Below are 16,720 nucleotides of genomic sequence, written 5' to 3'. Positions count from 1 at the left end.
GCCCTCAAAGATGGCGGTAATCACTGCCACAAGATGGCAGCACCCAACCCAGTCCCCTCAGCCCTTGTCCTCTCAACCCCACAGCCACCCAGGGCCCGCCTAAGGTGCAGGCAAGCCTCGGATGGTGGCTGCCCAGCTGCCCAGGGCCGCCTGAGGCTCAGGTAACCAGGGCTGGCTGAGGCTTGTACCTCTGATAGTGGCAGCAGTAGAGGTGGGATGGGTCATTGCCTTCACCTGATGCCTGGTTGCCTCCCAACCCTGAGGGATCCTGGATTGTGAAAGGGGGCAGGACAGGCTGAAGGACCCCCCACTTCAATGCATGAATTTTCATGCACTGGGCCTCTCGTATATAATAATATCAACCTCTTCCTTGCTCCCACCCCTACCCCTCAAAGTGAGGATTTGATCACTGTTTATTTAATCACTGTTCATTTTCTTTTTTGTGTGAATTACCCATCAATGTCCCTTGTTCATTTGGATTGTGGTAATTTTCCAAAGTTATAGGGAGCTGTTGCCTAGAACCAGGTGACCTATTTCATATTATGTAGAAATTGTAGAACATACAGGAAGGAAATATTCTATCCTTTTGTTCCATCCATCGTCTGGTCAACCTGGCTGAAAAACTACAGCAAACCAAGAAGAGGTTCTGCATTCTAGATCCTCTCTGTTCCTAAAGGTGGGAAATTTGGGAATGTAGCTTCATGGAGACTATTGTCCTCACTAGTTGAAACTAGTTGGCAAGGCATCATCTGTTTGTATGAGTGCATTAGACCCCGGAACGTTTCAGAGTGATGTTTCTCAGTGCTATAGCCGCATAAATCTTCTCATTTGAAAACATTTTCTTTTTTAAACTTTAAATGTGTATTCTAAATGTGGTATTTAGTAGGTCTTTGGATAGCAGGGTCTGAACTTAATGTTTTCCACTCAAAACATATGGGTATCATTTGGTTTGTTTTACCTCACTCGCTTCCTTATTCTCCTATTCTCACTTTAGGTAAAAGCTCAATAGTGGATCGAAAATGTGAATGGTCTAGAATTTTGGATTTCAGACTGGTAGCAGTTGGTAACCACTCAGGATTTTTATACTGAGAATTCTGTGGTCAAAATAAGTATTGGGAAGATAAATCTGTAGGGAGCATCCAGGCTGTACTGGAAGCATAAGAGCCCAAAGGCCGGAATTCCATGTATGAGTCAGTTGCAATTTTCTGTTCTTGGAATATGGAGGGTTCATTCGCATCAAGAATCCAAGAGGTTGTCCAACTTTACACAGCTTGGTGGTGATATTGTTGGGATCTGAATCCAGAATTTTCATGCTTGAAAGCTCATGCTATCCAGTGGTACCCTGAGATCAGAGAAGATGAAGATGAGGTTAGAGGGATTTGATGTTACAAAGTGGAATTCGAGGGAGCATTAATTTTTTTTTTAATTTTTTTTTTTTACCAACAGATATGTGTAGAAGCCAGTTTATAGGGAATTATGGAGGAATTGGATAACAATAAAATGGCCTCTCAAGCTACTCAAATGATTAGACAGTAGAGTTTGCTAGTCACTTTCTTAGCAAATATTTCATTTACTGTCCAGCTGACCTAATTTTTGCTCTTATATTCACCCCTTTTCTACTTAAATGGATGCTTGTTCCTTTTCTCTAAGTTCCCTAATACTATTCATGGCCCTGAGACAGTGGGTTTGTGGCCAAATGTCAGTTAGTGACATGCCTTCTGGTCTATCTTTCCTTCCTTGTCCAGTCATGATGAATTTTTGTTAATTTTTGAGAAAGGCAGAAATTGACCTTTGGCATAATTATCACAATAAGCTAGGAAAATCAGTAGAACTATGAAAGTCTTTACATTTCCTCTTTTATAAGGTAAAATTATGGGTTTTATTCTAAGTAAACTTATTAACAAAACGATTAGCACCAAAAATAAATACACCTAAAAGAAATTAAGAAAAAGGTGATTAGCAAAAATAAACAGATAATACAATCTATATTGTTATTTTGAAAATATTTTCGTACACAAATACTAATTGTTAATTGGCTTAGAATTCTGGGGTTGCCTTTGAAGAAAATGTATCAGTTTAAAAATATATAGTCTTGGAAATTGTTGTTTTTTTCCTTCCCAGTATGTACTGCGTACAGAAAACAGTAGCTTTATTCATGGTAATACCGCTGTGTGCTTTTGTTTCATCCCTACGTAGGGCATCATTGCAGAGTATAACAAAATCAATGATGTGAAGGAAGACGATGACACCGAGAAGTTTAAAGAGGCCATTGTGAAATTCCACAGGCTGTTTGGGATGCCCGAGGAAGAGAAACTCGTCAACTATTACTCCTGCAGCTACTGGAAGGGGAAGGTCCCCCGTCAGGGTTGGATGTACCTCAGTATTAACCACCTTTGCTTTTATTCTTTTCTTATGGGAAGAGAAGGTAAGTTGTCTAGGATTTCAGAGGGAAGCTTAGGAAATTCTACTGAGGTTTGCCCTGAACTCATAAAGCACATACCAAAATAAATTCCAAAAATAAATCTATAGTTATAACTGGGTCAGCATTGCCTTGTAACTATTTAACAAGTGGATCATTTTCAGTTCAATATTTGTTTTTTAAAAAAATGTGTCTATTAAGTAATAAAGATTCACCAAAAGCATAATTAATTTAGTAGACATGGACTTAAATTGGCAATAAGTATGAACTCGGAATATGTGTGGTTTGCATTTGTCTCTTATAACTAACAAACCAAACAATAATAGATGTGGACACGCAGATGCTAAGGAGTTCAGGGCACCTGGAAGTCGGGGTGTGCAGTTGCGGTATCTCAGGGGGGTTTTAAGGAGCCGGGAGCTGACGGAGCCTTGCCCCCTGTGCTCAGCCAAGCTGGTGATCCGGTGGGTGGACATCACTCAGCTGGAGAAGCGCGCCACGCTGTTCCTGCCCGACGTGATCAAAGTGAGCACACGGTCCAGCGAGCACTTCTTCTCCGTGTTTCTCAACATCAATGAGACCTTCAAGCTAATGGTGCAACTCGCCAACATCGCCATGAGGCAGCTCTTGGACAACGAGGGATTCGAACAGGATCAATCCCTGCCCAAGCTGAAAAAGAAATCTCCTAAAAAAGTGTCTGCTCTAAAACGGTAGGTGCCAGAGACGGAGTCTTACAGACTTTGGAAACAAGAATGTAACATTTTCTGAACAACTCAAGGGTTGTTGGATGCTTTTTGGTTAGAGATACCAAAGTGGAAAAGGCTGCCTGCACCACTCCCAGCGCAGCAAGTGAGGCGGAGGCGGCCGGCTCCAGCACAACCTGGCGGGAGCTCTTCTGGCCCCGTGGGCACACACGTGGGAAGGTGGGCAGAGGGTAGGAAAGGCCTCTCAGTGGAGACTGTGAGGGGCTAGGGGGGCGGAGGAGGGGTCTCAGTGGTAGTGGAAGCTGCCCCTGCAGATTCCCAGCAGAGGGAAAAGCACAGAGAGAAGGAAGTCCATCCCATGTCTGGAAGGCGGCAGGGCATGGGGGAGGAGAGGCTGCTGAGAAGCCTGGAGGCCTGGATGTGGGAGCAGAGCTAGAGAGACAGTGAGGGAAATGTTGACGCTCTATAATGTGACTGTACACATGGAACTGCCCTACACTGAGGTAGGGAAAGAGAGAGGGATGAGCATGTCCAGGGATGTCAGAGCTCAGTTCTGATCCTGTCCAGCAAGTTGCCTGCAGGACATCCAGGGGATTGGACCAGTAACACATGGAATTTGAAGTCACTGGCTTACAGCTGGTAGTTGGAACCTGACAGATGTCACCACCACGAGTGTCTTGGGTGATTTGAGTCATGTTTCAACAGAGTGGTGGAGGATGAATGGGGTTACTGCAGTGGTTTAAATAGCAAATGAAAGGAAGGAACGGGAATTAGGCAAGGATAGATGGCTTTTAAAAAAAATTCTTTGGTAAAGGAGGGGCATTGCTCTCTTTAGAATGTAGAAGATTTGAATACAGGTTAAGAAGGGAAGAGTGGATGAAGGTAAGTGTAGGTAGGGGTGTAGGAGGGTAGGTGCAGGGACAGAAGGAAAAGAGATAAAAGTAAAAGAAAACAGTAACTTTAATATGTGTGCCGAGACCACTCCTTTTGAGACAGGGAAAGGAAGGAAGACTAGTGGGGATGGAGGTAATTTTGGAGATGGAGGGAGGGAACTCCTACCTAGCTTCAAGAGGCTAAGGTCAGGTAGAGCTTGAGGAGAGAGGTTTTAACAACCTATATGGAAGAAAGTCGGGGCGGGGGAAGGGGTGTGTGGAGAAAGATTGTAGTCACAGGACCCAGCTGAGGCTGTGGAAACAAGTTGTCCATGAGGTGGGCTATTCCTGTATTTCAGGCCGTTTTGTTGTCTACAGAATGTGGCAGTGAGATCAGAAGACTCAAGAGGCTCGTTGGCATCCTTACTAGGTCTTTCTTAAAAGATACCCTCCCCCCAAGTGGCGCTGGATACGTGTCAATGTAACAATCTCTTTAGAAATTATTGTTTTCGTTTAGAAAAAAGTGCATTTTCTGTGCAGGCCTAGTTTCCTAATACTCTTGAACATTTTCAGATATTGATTATAAAATGACTACAGAAAGGATCTAACTGTATTAAGATAATTTTATTATGCTTTTGGGTCATAGGCTGGCATGAGCGCCAATAGTAAGCCAAAAAGGTAGGGATAAATCCAGCAAGACTGGGGAGGGGAAAGGTGGGCTGGGGACCCTCCGTGGCTGCATCATTTAGAAGGTATTGAGGCATTCCTGTTGCATGATGTGAGTTATTATTATTGCTTTCCAGCGATCTTGACGCCAGGGCCAAGAGTGAGAGGTACCGTGCGCTTTTCCGGCTGCCCAAAGATGAGAAGTTAGATGGCCACACAGACTGCACCCTCTGGACCCCATTTAACAAAATGCACATTTTGGGGCAAATGTTTGTGTCCACAAATTACATCTGCTTTACCAGCAAGGAGGAAAACTTGTGTAGCCTCATTATCCCGCTGCGGGAGGTAAGCCTCAGGTGAAACGGATTTTTAAGTTTCATTTGTGATACTTTTCTGTGTGAGCCAGGAAATATTTGCCAGAAGTTGGCTGGCTTTTAACTGTAAGTGAATGTTCGTCATTCTGTAGTGGAACCTGCCACCCTTTCATGTGTTGCCATTGATGTGAGTGGTGGTGGGACCTCACTCCATCCACTGAGCCTAACTGGTTTCGGCTGGAAATCTCATTCTTACCCAGGTTTGGTGAGGCCCACGGACCAGGAGATATGACTGCCATTGAACGATAGATTGTATATTTGGAGTGGTGAGCACAGATGCATATTACAATACGCAGATGATGTATTATAGCAATGTATACCTGAAACCTATATGATTTTATTAAAACCAGGGTTAGCCCAATATAGTCAATAAAAATGAATAAATAAATAAACAAAAGTGCAATAAAAATAAGAAAGAAAGACAGGTAGATAGTTAGAGTCACAGATCCCACTGAGAGGGACCACAGGGGCCACTTGGCTAAGTACCAGGCCGGCAAAGGGAACATGGGAAACGGCGTGGAAGAGTCTTTGTTGTGGTCTCCAAGGGAAGGGACAGAAGAGGCAGGGGTAAGCAGGCTGGTGTGAATAATGTCAGTGGATTCTGGGGTGTAGGCGCTGTGCCTAGTTATCTGATATCTGGCCCCGAGGCAATGAGGGCAGGTGAACCGTGAGCCTGAGTGCGAGCTGGGTAGAGGAGGGGGTTGGGCTGTGGGCTCTGGTGGGGTGGCTTGCAGAGGAAAGGCCTGTTCCAGGGGAGTCTCTGGGAGTCGTCTAACTCTGGAAAGGTGGTCCTACCAAGGTCTGCAAGGCCCCAAGATGTCAAAGCATCAAATACAGAAACTGGAACATGTCGTTGTTCCACCTGGCTCACAGCTCGAGGGCAGCTTCGTCTGAAGGACAGGCCTTGCTTGTGAATCCAAAAGCTAGGTGTTCAGTTCTGGCCCTCCGATTCCCTGCACTGGAAGCACCAGGGCTGAGGCCAGCCCAGATCTGCCCAGTCTAAATCTCTGCAAATTCTAGAATCTGCATTATAATCAAGTCCCAGGCTGGCTCTCATGTACAATCAAGACAAAGCAGCAGTCGTATTGCATGTGGGTGGAGGCAGGTTCTGTCGTGTCTGCACAGGGTGCTTCTGTGGCAGCCTGGCGTGAGGTCTGGGCTTGAGAAGGAGCTCCTGGTTAGGGCGTCACGGGCTGGCAGACCTGCAGTTTCTAACCTGGAAACTTGCAACCTCCCCTAACCCTTTCCTAGAAGTGAAGGTGGTTCACTCAGAGAGATATTAACAGTGGAGCCCTAGCCCTCACTAATGGAAGAAGCAAAGGACTTAATGTAGTATTTATTACCTTTTGGTAACTCTGATGACAAAGCTGAGGGGTGGGGCCCCCACTTCCCCATCCTCTTTCCGGAATCTGTCTGAGTAGATAGTGGTCTCTGTGGACTGAGTACTTTTAGGAACTGAGTTAAACTGACGGATTAGCTAGGGCCTCCATGGGAACGTTCAATCCTGTTTGGAATGGACATTATTAGCATTAGCTAGACTAGCAATTGGCTGGAGATTATTAACATATATTAACATATCTAGACGTAAGGTACACCTGGTCAACAGATGGTCAATGATTACACAGAATCAGGTTGCTGTAAATTTTTTGTTGTTAATCCTCACCCAAGGATATTTCTTCCATTGAATTTCAGAATGGAAGGGAGGGAGAGACAGAGAGAGAGAAACATTAGTGTGAGAGAGACACATTGATTGGTTGCCTCCTGCATGCATGGAGCCTGTAGCAAAGGTACGTGCCCTTGACCAAAATTGAACCCATGACACTTCAATCCATAGACTGATGCTGTAACCACTGAACAAAACTGGTCAGGGCACGTTGCTGTAGATTTTGAAGAAACTTCTAAGGCAGCAAAGCCAGAGGATAAAGGGAGCTGATCAGATTCCTCATTTAGATAGAGATTCCAGATGATATCAACCCTCCCCTTTTTAGTCATACATTTCCTTGTGAATGTTCCATATTAAACACTGAGTTTAATGAAGTTCCAGGCTACTTTATAACTGAAGGCAATGCAAATGTGTTTCATTAAATTGTAGAATACTCGGAGGTAGCCAGTACCTTTTCCTGGAGGCACCAAGCTCACAGGATACAAACCTACTAGAATTCATTTGATGACAATGTTTTGTAACCCACGTTGAGCAAGGTGTTTAGGTGGGGGTTGCTGGTGGTTTCTGTATTCAGGATCCTTCCAGATAAAGGACTTTCCACTTGATCAAGTTCCGCATGTCTCTCTGGGTTTTAGGTACAGAGCTTAAACTTTTCATTCCCTTGGCGTCTGTCACTTAATTCTGACACCTGGTGCCCAGAAATAAATTTGTTGTGAGAAAAACTTGTTGTAAGCTTTTACAGGTCTTTTAAAAATAGGCATTGTTTAACTTTTTTCCCAAGTGCCATGGGAGAATCCTGTTCATGATAAGGAGGGTTTTTCCTGTTTCTCTAGCCTCTTTTTTTTTTTTTTTTTTGCTTTCAGGAAAAAAGAATGTTTTCACGTGTAGCTCCGGGAATCACAGAGGATTCCATTAAAAAATATATCTCTAACCGTGTGTGTTTATAAAACCTGAGCGCAGCCGAAACCGGTTTGGCTCAGCGGTAGAGCGTCGGTCTGCGGACTGAAAGGTCCCAGGTTCGATTCCAGTCAAGGGCATGTACGTTGGTTGGGGGCACATCCCCAGTAGGGGATGTGCAGGAGGCAGCTGGTCAATGTCTCTCTCTCATCGACGTTTCTAGCTCTCTATCTCTCTCCCTTACTCTCTGTAAAAAATCAATAAAAAATATATTTAAAAAAAAAAAAAAAACCTGATCGCAGAAGTCAGATCCTGCAGTTTGTCTCTTTATGGATCCCGGTCTGGTTATGGCCACTTTGCACTTGGGCTGTGAACTTCTTAGGCCAGTGGTCGGCAAACTGCAGCTTGAGAGCCACATGCGGCTCTTTGTCCCCTTGAGTGTGGCTCTTTCACAAAATACCACGGCCTGGGCGAGTCTATTTTGAAGAAGTGGCGTTAGAAGAAGTTTAAATTTTAAAAATTTGGCTCTCAAAAGAAATTTCAATCATTGTACTGTTGATATTTGGCTCTGTTGACTAATGAGTTTGCTGACTACTGTGACTTAGGCAACGCCAGTAGGTTTTTTAACCTTGAAAGGAAGAGGAAAGTTTTTCAAGTTCTGCTTTGAAGGAAATTGTATTTCACATGAAAATGCTGATGAAGAGGTTAAAGTTGGACCTGTCTAAACTGCTTGCAAGTAGAATGAAGAGGAGGAGAGGAGCTTTAATTATACAGTCAGAATCACTGCAATTAAGCCGTTTATCTAGGGCTTGCCTTGAGGTTTTGTGTGTTTTTTTCCTAACGTGCTAAAGAAAATAATTTCTAATGCGCTTATTCTAGTTTCCAGTTGATGAAAATCCTATTATAAACCACCAAATGTATGTCTTCAGCTCAGAGCTAAAACAGATGTCTCCCTTCTGTACTCCTCTCCACACCCCCCACACACCACACCATCCCCTAGTGCAGATGGGGTTGCAGTTACGCCGCTTACATCATGTCTGCTCAGAACTGAGTGAAGCCTGCAAAGCCCTGGAGTCCGAGGGAGACGGTTGAAGGATTGCTTGTGTTCTGAAAACCACCCCAACATTGAGCTGGGTGAAAGGACCCAGCGTCAGGGCTGCTTTCTGTCTCATATGCATAATGCAGCAGCTATCGATAGGAGTTCTCTCCTTGATGGCGCCATGAAATTTTAATGAAAATCAGAGAATTCCTTCACAGGGTTTCTCAGCCTTGGCACTGTGATCGCCCTGGGCTGGACCGTGTTGGGGGCAGGCTGCCTGTAGCATGTCTGGCAACATATATGCTTTGCATGTATGCTAATCTGAGAGAAAGATGGCCTCCACCTACCCGATCCTCAACTGTGACAACCAAAAATGCCCCCAGAGCCTAAACTGGTTTGGCTCAGTGGATAGAGCGTCAGCCTGTGGGCTGAAAGGTCCCAGGTTAGATTCCGGTCAAGGGCATGTACCTTGGTTGCAGGCACATCCCCCGTAGGGGGTGTGCAGAAGGCAGCTGATTGATGTTTCTCTCTCATCGATGTTTCTCTCTATCTCTCTCCCTTCCTCTCTGTAGAAAATCAATAATATATATATATATATATATATATATATATATATATTTTTTTTTTTTTTTTTTTTTTTTTTTTTAAATGCCCCCAGAGGTAGCCCAGTGTCTCCTGGAGCATAAAATCACTCTCAGCTTAGAAGAAACGGTTTAGAAAAAACAGCAAGATGGTTCTAACTTCTGGTGTGAGCTCCAGTTTGATTTGCTGTTTGCTTTGGTTGGAACAGAGTCGGCGAATCTGAATTTGGCCCAATAAAACAAGCATGGTTCCCACAGGACATCAGAGTGCTGTGACCTTTCTTTAGTGCTGACCAGGAGCTGCTATTGGAGATTCCCTGAGAAGTAATGATCCCTGGCTCCTGTTTCTTTTCAGGTGACAATTGTAGAAAAGGCGGACAGCTCCAGCGTCCTCCCCAGTCCTCTGTCCATCAGCACCAGGAACAGGATGACCTTCCTGTTTGCCAACCTGAAAGACAGAGACTTTCTGGTGCAGAGAATCTCTGACTTCCTGCAGCAGACGACCTCCAGAATATACTCGGACAGGGAGTTTGCAGGGAGCTACAACAGTTCGGACGATGAGGTCCGTGGAGGACACCTTGGGTGTTTTGGTTTGTCCTATGTGTTTGGGGTGTTCACCTTCTTGCCCGTTTTGATTGACCTTTGAGCTTGGCAGCTGTGCTAAGACACACCACCTATCCTGATGCCCAGAGCAATATCTCATTTAAATCTCATGGCGTTTGTATTTGGGACCATAATGCTGGGCAGAACCTTATAGATAACCTTATAGATATCCTCTCATTTTACGGGTGAAGAATGATGAAGTCATTCATCCTGGTCCAAGTGACTCTGGTCCATAGAGTGACATTGTTGGGGATGGTACAGAGGCCACTAAATGAAGTCTCAAGCCTGAAATACAGCATCATTATGATGATTTTACTTTATTATGATTAGATGCATATTGTGTCCCTCTTGAATTACACCTGGACCAATATCCAGGGAACCTGCAGCCCCTAAAACCGTGTCACTCGCTCAAGTAACAATGTGAGTTACTGGCAGCTAAAACATATTGTAATGGTGATGAGCTCACAGGTATCATCTTTGGCCCTGTCACCTGCCCCAAGCTTTGGTGGGAATTTTGGAGGCACCAGAAACCAGAAAAGGGGAAAGAGGCCATTCCATAAGCGGATGATTCAATCACAGCATGCTTTGCACATATGCTAATTCCAGAGATAAATGGCCAGTTTGTTGCAAAAATACAGCTGAAATACAGGGAAAACCTATTTTGAGGACAGCAGTTCTAAAGCCTATAGCCCATGCACCTGTCTAATTTTCACCGAAATGCTGACTTGCTGCCTTTCTTCTGTTTCTTCACAAAGCAAGAAACTTCTTGAACCATGGCATGGCTTTTGTTCTCTGTAGAGGACGCTGAAGGGTTGCTGCCCAAACCTTAAGTATCTCGTTCCTCTCTGCGACTGCAGGTGTACTCTCGGCCCAGCAGCCTCGTTTCCTCCAGCCCCCAGAAAAACTCGAGCTCGGACTCTGAGGGAGAGCGCCAGTTCAACCTAAATGGCAACAGCGTCCCCACGGCCACACAGACCCTGATGACCATGTATCGGCGGCGGTCTCCTGAGGAATTCAATCCGAAATTGGTGGGTCCCTCCTGCTCTTCCCCAAAACTTTCTATAATAGATAATTACCATTTAAAAATATCTATAATAATAAAAGCATAATATGCTAATTAGACCGGATGACCTTCCGTATGAAGCCAGGGCTGTGAGGGCTGAGGAAGAGGCAGCCACTGTGGCGGTGGTGGCCGAGCCCCTTGCACAAATTTTGTGCATCAGGCCTCTAGTCTATCTATATATATAGAAGTCTGATATGCAAAGTGTTCCCTCCGGCGTTGGACTAGCTGGGAGTTGGATCACTCACTGTGATGTGCACTGACCACCAGGGAGTGGCACGGAACGAAGGGAGGCCCCAGCCAGCAGCTGCTATGGACCCTACCCGTGCATGAATTTTGTGCACTGGCCTCTAGTTTTTTAAGTAAAAGTGAACTCATATCTATGTAAATAGATATTTTCTTGTACGTAAAGCAGAGCTTGTCTAAAAGTATTATTATGTTTCAGAGTGGTTTTTCATGGATGGCGATGAGTTCTAGAGGGTATAGGAGGCATTTCACTGCTGTTTAAGTCAACGATCATATAAGTTCTTAGTGCACATTTAAAAAACTTACTTGCACTTGGAGGCATGGTCATAAAGCCATTACTATCATCTGCATTCTGCTGACCCGCCTCCAGGAAGAGGAATTCTGACTTGGGGCCAGAAGGCATCGTGACGGGACCACAGGACATGATAGATGGGCCCAGTTAGGGAAGGAGGCCAGAATGTCTGAGTCCTCCCTTCTCATGAGTTCTGTCCAGAACTTGGCTCTGTTTGCAAAAGGGACCTCTCACCATCCCCAGAGTCCTTTGGGATGTCATCATGCGTCATTATCCCTTTCAGGCCAAGGAGTTTTTGAAAGAGCAAGCCTGGAAGATTCACTTTGCCGAGTATGGGCAAGGCATCTGCATGTACCGCACAGAGAAAACCCGGGAGCTGGTGCTGAAGGGCATCCCAGAGAGCATGCGGGGTGAGCTCTGGCTGCTGCTCTCAGGTAAGAGGGCTGGGCTGGACCCGGGCCTCCCCGTCACCCTCTGTCATGCACCAGAGTTCTTTCAAAGATGCAAACCCCAGTGCAGAGCTAACTCTTTCCTGGCCAGAGCATTGAAGTCCCTTAATAAAAACACAGGACACGTATTCAGCGACTCAACTGTCAGAGCCACCCCTTTTGAGTCCTGGTAACCTTATCTATTATTTACTGACATTGTTTTAGGGGGGAAAAAAGAACTAGAGTATCATTCTCTGTGGCTTTGGGAGTCCTTTTCCTTTCCCAGCTGTGTTATTGATTATGTTGAAATGTGACAGTGGGTGGGCAGAGCAGTCATCCGTGTGGAGAGGGAGGGTATGGGAGGAGTAAGGAAGCCTTGTCCTTGATTTTGCCACCAACTGAATTTACTGGTTTTCCCTGGAGTCGGAGGAGAGACCAGAGTCTGCACAGATCACACTTCTCCTCCAAGCTGGAGGTGTCAGGAAGGTCAGGGGACAGGTCATGCACCCATAGGACCGATGTGTCCACTTTTTCTGATCCAAGCCATGCTCATGCCCAAACATAACCTGGCCAGGTCAAACCTGGGAGCCCTGAGCCCAGAGGTCCTCCCAGCCCCACCCTCCCAGCCTGGTCCCTCACAAACATCAGGGCCTTCCCTCGGGGGTCATCAGCCTTGACCATATAGGTCAGATGCTCTGCTCGGGTGGAGGCCTGAAAGGTGCTCATTCTAAACAGGTGGGTGTGAATATTTTTATTGGAACCCAGGGTGGTCCTGTTCTAGTGCTATTATGAAGACCTTTCATTTAAAACATGACAAAATTAAAAGAGTTTCCAGACTTACAGAAAAGTCTTTAAAAAAAAACAACCGCATAGCCTTTACATAGCTTTTAAAAGCAGATGTAAATGGTGATTGCCCATAATGAGATGTAGTATCAGCATCTCAGAAGTAGGACAGGTAGGATCTGGGAAAATACCTGTTTTATGTAAAAGTTGCTTGTCCTATCCTCATTTACAGGTCTTTTTTTTTTCTCGGCCTTACGTAGACCTGCCATTGCTCCTCATTTAGAAACTCAAATTTGAGTCAACTTCTCTCTAATCACAAACCCAGTCCACGCCGACCCTGACTGTCCAGCCTTCCGCCTTTCTGGGGTTTGGCGGACCTGTCTCCCTGACAACCTGATTCCGATTGCTGGCAGAGTGATAAAAAAAATTCCATTTCCGTCTTCCTTATTCAGATTGGGAGTTATTTATAGCACGACTCAGATGAAAATGAAACTTGAGAGGAGCGCCAGGAAGCAGCGCACGCAGCACTCTGTTGCGGAGACATGTAGGCACAGTGTTTTCTCTAATGGGATGAGCTCCAGGAGGCAGAGGGTATAAAACAGCCCCCATTTTCAGCCTGCCCGCCGGGGGTGGGGTTCATGTGGAAGCCAGCTTGCCCATTGGGAGAGAGCCCAGCTCCTAGCAGGGGAGCCCCACCTGCTTCCCATGACCCTTAGGGACCCTGACAAGGACCCGGCTCAGTGTCCCTGCTGTGAAGGGAAGTGCAGGCCAAATGGCAAGTCAGCCTTGCAGATCACCCTTGAGAACAGAGCGAAAGCCAAAGTTAAGAAGCTGTCTGACAGGCTTTTCCAGGGCAAGTGTGAGGGTAAGGCTGGGCTCTGTGTGACCTTCAGGAACAAAGACTAGGTCAGCACAGGGCTCTAATTTATAAATATATATATATTCATTTGTATTTTACTATTAAATATATATGTATATATATATATTTATATATATAAAATGTCTATATTCACATATACACATTATATAATGTATATGTGTGTAGATAGTTTGCATGTATTTATATCATATATTTTATACTTATGTATAAATTATATTTATGTAACGTATAGGAAAGTATAGTTTATACTTACATAAATACACACAATTATGTTTAGGTTTAGATATTTGTATACAGGGTTTTCTGTCTTCAAAAATTTTTATGTTTATTTTTTTAAATAAATCTTTATTGTTCATATTATTACAAATGTTCCTCATTTTTTTCCCCCTCCATTGCTCCTCTCCACCAGGTTCCCACCCCACCCTCTGCCCTTTCCCCACTCCCCATTGTCCTCATCCATAGGTGCACAGTTTATATTCACTCCCCTTTTCCCAGAGAATCATCAGTTCACTCCAGTCTTCAAAAAATTTTAAACGGAAGTCTCTCAGCCCACCTCTGCATCCCCTGCCCAGCCTCTGAGGGCTCCCATCCATAGCCGCCATTCCCCACTGCTGGGAATGCCCTCACCACCCCAGCAATTTAAAAAAATCCCTCCACATAGTTTACTACCTCCTCTCCACAGAGCTTCATACTCTTCAGTATGGCTATTTAGGCCCCTCAGAGCTGCCATTTCAGTAAAGTTTTCAACTTGTTTTGAGAGGTAAAAATTTGTTTTTGTCAAGTGCAATCTTCAGGAAAACCCCCGTCAAGTAAAAGCAGAGCTGCTGTGTTGGAAGGAAGGGCCAAACCCCCAGCCTGGCTTACTCTGATTGCCTCCCTCCTCTGCTCGTTAGCGACCCCGCAGGGTGGTCTGTGGAAGGTGCTCAGAACACAGTTTTTAGGCCTCCCTCCACGAGATGGGGCTTGTACATAGCCAGCTTCCTGTGGAGCTTAGGAGACCCCTCTCCGTGTCCTGGGCTAGCCATGATAGCAGCACACCACACCACCTCGGGGACTTACTGCCGTTTCCCAGGTGCCCTTGGAATGGCTGGGGGAGTGAAGAGGTTCGGGGGGTGAGGTGAGGCAGGGCTTCCATTTTTGACGTGGTGTATTTCCCAGGTGCCATCAACGAGAAGGCCACGCACCCTGGGTACTACGAAGACCTCGTGGAGAAGTCCATGGGGAAGTACAATCTCGCCACGGAGGAGATCGAGAGAGACTTGCACCGCTCCCTCCCAGAGCACCCAGCCTTCCAGAATGAGATGGGCATTGCGGCTCTGAGGAGAGTCTTAACGGCTTATGCTTTCCGAAACCCTAACATAGGGTACTGCCAGGTAAACGTCACAGATGGTTTGTACTAATGGTGTTACCAGCTAGGAAGTAAGAAGAAAAAAGACTTTATGGTCATCAGCGCTCTCACTTCACTGCACCGGGGTTTCTTGACCTTGGCACTGTTGGCATGGTGGGCTGGATACTTCTTTTTGTGAGGCTGTCCTGTGCTTTGTAGGATGTTTCATAACACTTCTGTTTATTTTATTTTATTTTATATTTATTTAAAAAATATATTTTATTGATTTTTTTACAGAGAGGAAGGGAGAGGGATAGAGAGTTAGAAACATCGATGAGAGAGAAACATCGATCAGTTGCCTCCTGCACATCCCCCACAACCAAGGTACATGCCCTTGACCGGAATCGAACCCGGGACCCTTCAGTCCACAGGCCGACGCTTTATCCACCCAGCCAAACCGGTTTCGGCAACACTGCTGTTTAATGACATGTTTGACAGTATCTAGCTACTAAATGCCAGTAGAATCTTTCTGTCGCGGCAATCGGAACATTTCTAGACTTTGCCAAATTTCCCCTACAGAGCAAAATCTCCCTGGTTGAGGACCACTGCCCTGAGCAGAGGAGCCAGGAGACAAGAATGCCCTGACTATTCACCACCATCTAGCGGGTGACCTCAGAAAGTCCCTGGGGCCACTCTGATCCACCCTCAACCTGGGGTAGCAGAGAGCATGCCTGAGCACCAGGCCTCTACTCCTGCATTCTGGGTCCCACAGTGCTCCTACTTTTGCATCCTCCTAAGCAATTGTGACCTTGAGAAGATAACTTTTATTTGCTATGGTTATAAGTAATACAGTACATATTACAATAAGTGCTAAATTTGACTAAAAAAGTGTTGCTCCACATACCAACTACAGTGATCTCTTGTACTAGTATACAAACCACAATCGAGAAAGGTCCAAGATAATGTGACCTTTAAGTTTTAAAGGCCACATAGAGAGGCCTTCTCTGGCCAATCATTTAAAAGCTAAAGACTTAATTCCTACACACACACACACACACACACACACACACACACTACAGGTCTCCTTGTACTGCATTTTATTTATTTGAAAGCACAATTTAAATATACTCCCAAAATTGATTAATTAACCTTCACACCTTTATTCTGTCTCTCTGACACCAACACAAGTCCTGTGTAACGTGTTACCACTGTGTCCTCCCCATCACCTCTCAACCTTCACCCCCAATACCTGAACTTCACCCCCCAATACCTAGTCCACAGCCAACTACAAAGTAGACCCTTAAAAAAACAAAACAAAAAAAAAAACTTACCTTGACTGATAACTGGCTAGGCCAGTCATGTCATGACCTAGAGTCGTCTGGCTAATTCTCAAGTGGAATTTTAGTGATGATTTCACCTGGGAAAATATTGAATAAGACTTACTACAACAAAGAGCCTATTAGACCAGAATTTCTTTTTTGGCATTTATATTATAGAAATCTGATGAACAATTAATGGTTTCTAGAAGATCAAAGAAGTACAGGAATTAGTTGGCTTCTGATAGAATGGAGTTAATATCTGTCTTTTGATGGTTCTCTTTTTAATTAAGAGGACTATTAAAGTAGTTGAGATTATCTCTTAAGAGCTATCTGATAATATCTTTTAATAAAGCAGGTTACTCTAGAATGTAAGTCACTGGTATTCAGGACCTTCCTTATCCAGATGGGAATAATAGGCCAGGACTCTTAAGTTTAAATGGTTTCATTGTTCTCAGAGGAGAGCCTTAAGCCACGTGTACCTGGTTATGGAGACCATTAGGATAGATTCAGAAGCTTTGTGAAATAGTCTCCAGGCAAATTTTTGAAGGAGGGTTTGCCTGTCTCTCTCTG

The 16,720-nt window shown here is 44.9% G+C and overlaps 1 protein-coding gene across 1 annotated transcript in view; it reads left to right on the top strand.

Annotated features, from left to right (window-relative positions):
• Positions 1–16,720, top strand: part of TBC1D9 (TBC1 domain family member 9) — a 75,675-nt gene that overhangs the window by 41,042 nt on the left and 17,913 nt on the right. The window contains exons 4-10 of the mRNA XM_084884234.1: positions 2,197–2,425; positions 2,865–3,126; positions 4,796–5,003; positions 9,568–9,774; positions 10,673–10,843; positions 11,697–11,847; positions 14,663–14,877. Coding sequence (XP_084740360.1) covers positions 2,197–2,425; positions 2,865–3,126; positions 4,796–5,003; positions 9,568–9,774; positions 10,673–10,843; positions 11,697–11,847; positions 14,663–14,877 — 1,443 coding nt within the window. The remainder of the gene's footprint in view (positions 1–2,196; positions 2,426–2,864; positions 3,127–4,795; positions 5,004–9,567; positions 9,775–10,672; positions 10,844–11,696; positions 11,848–14,662; positions 14,878–16,720) is intronic.

Source organism: Pipistrellus hanaki (genome assembly GCF_964339955.1).
Source record: "Pipistrellus hanaki genome assembly, chromosome: 5".
NCBI lineage: Eukaryota > Metazoa > Chordata > Mammalia > Chiroptera > Vespertilionidae > Pipistrellus > Pipistrellus hanaki.
Note: the sequence above shows the minus strand (reverse complement) of the source record. Positions and strands in the feature narration are given on the sequence as shown.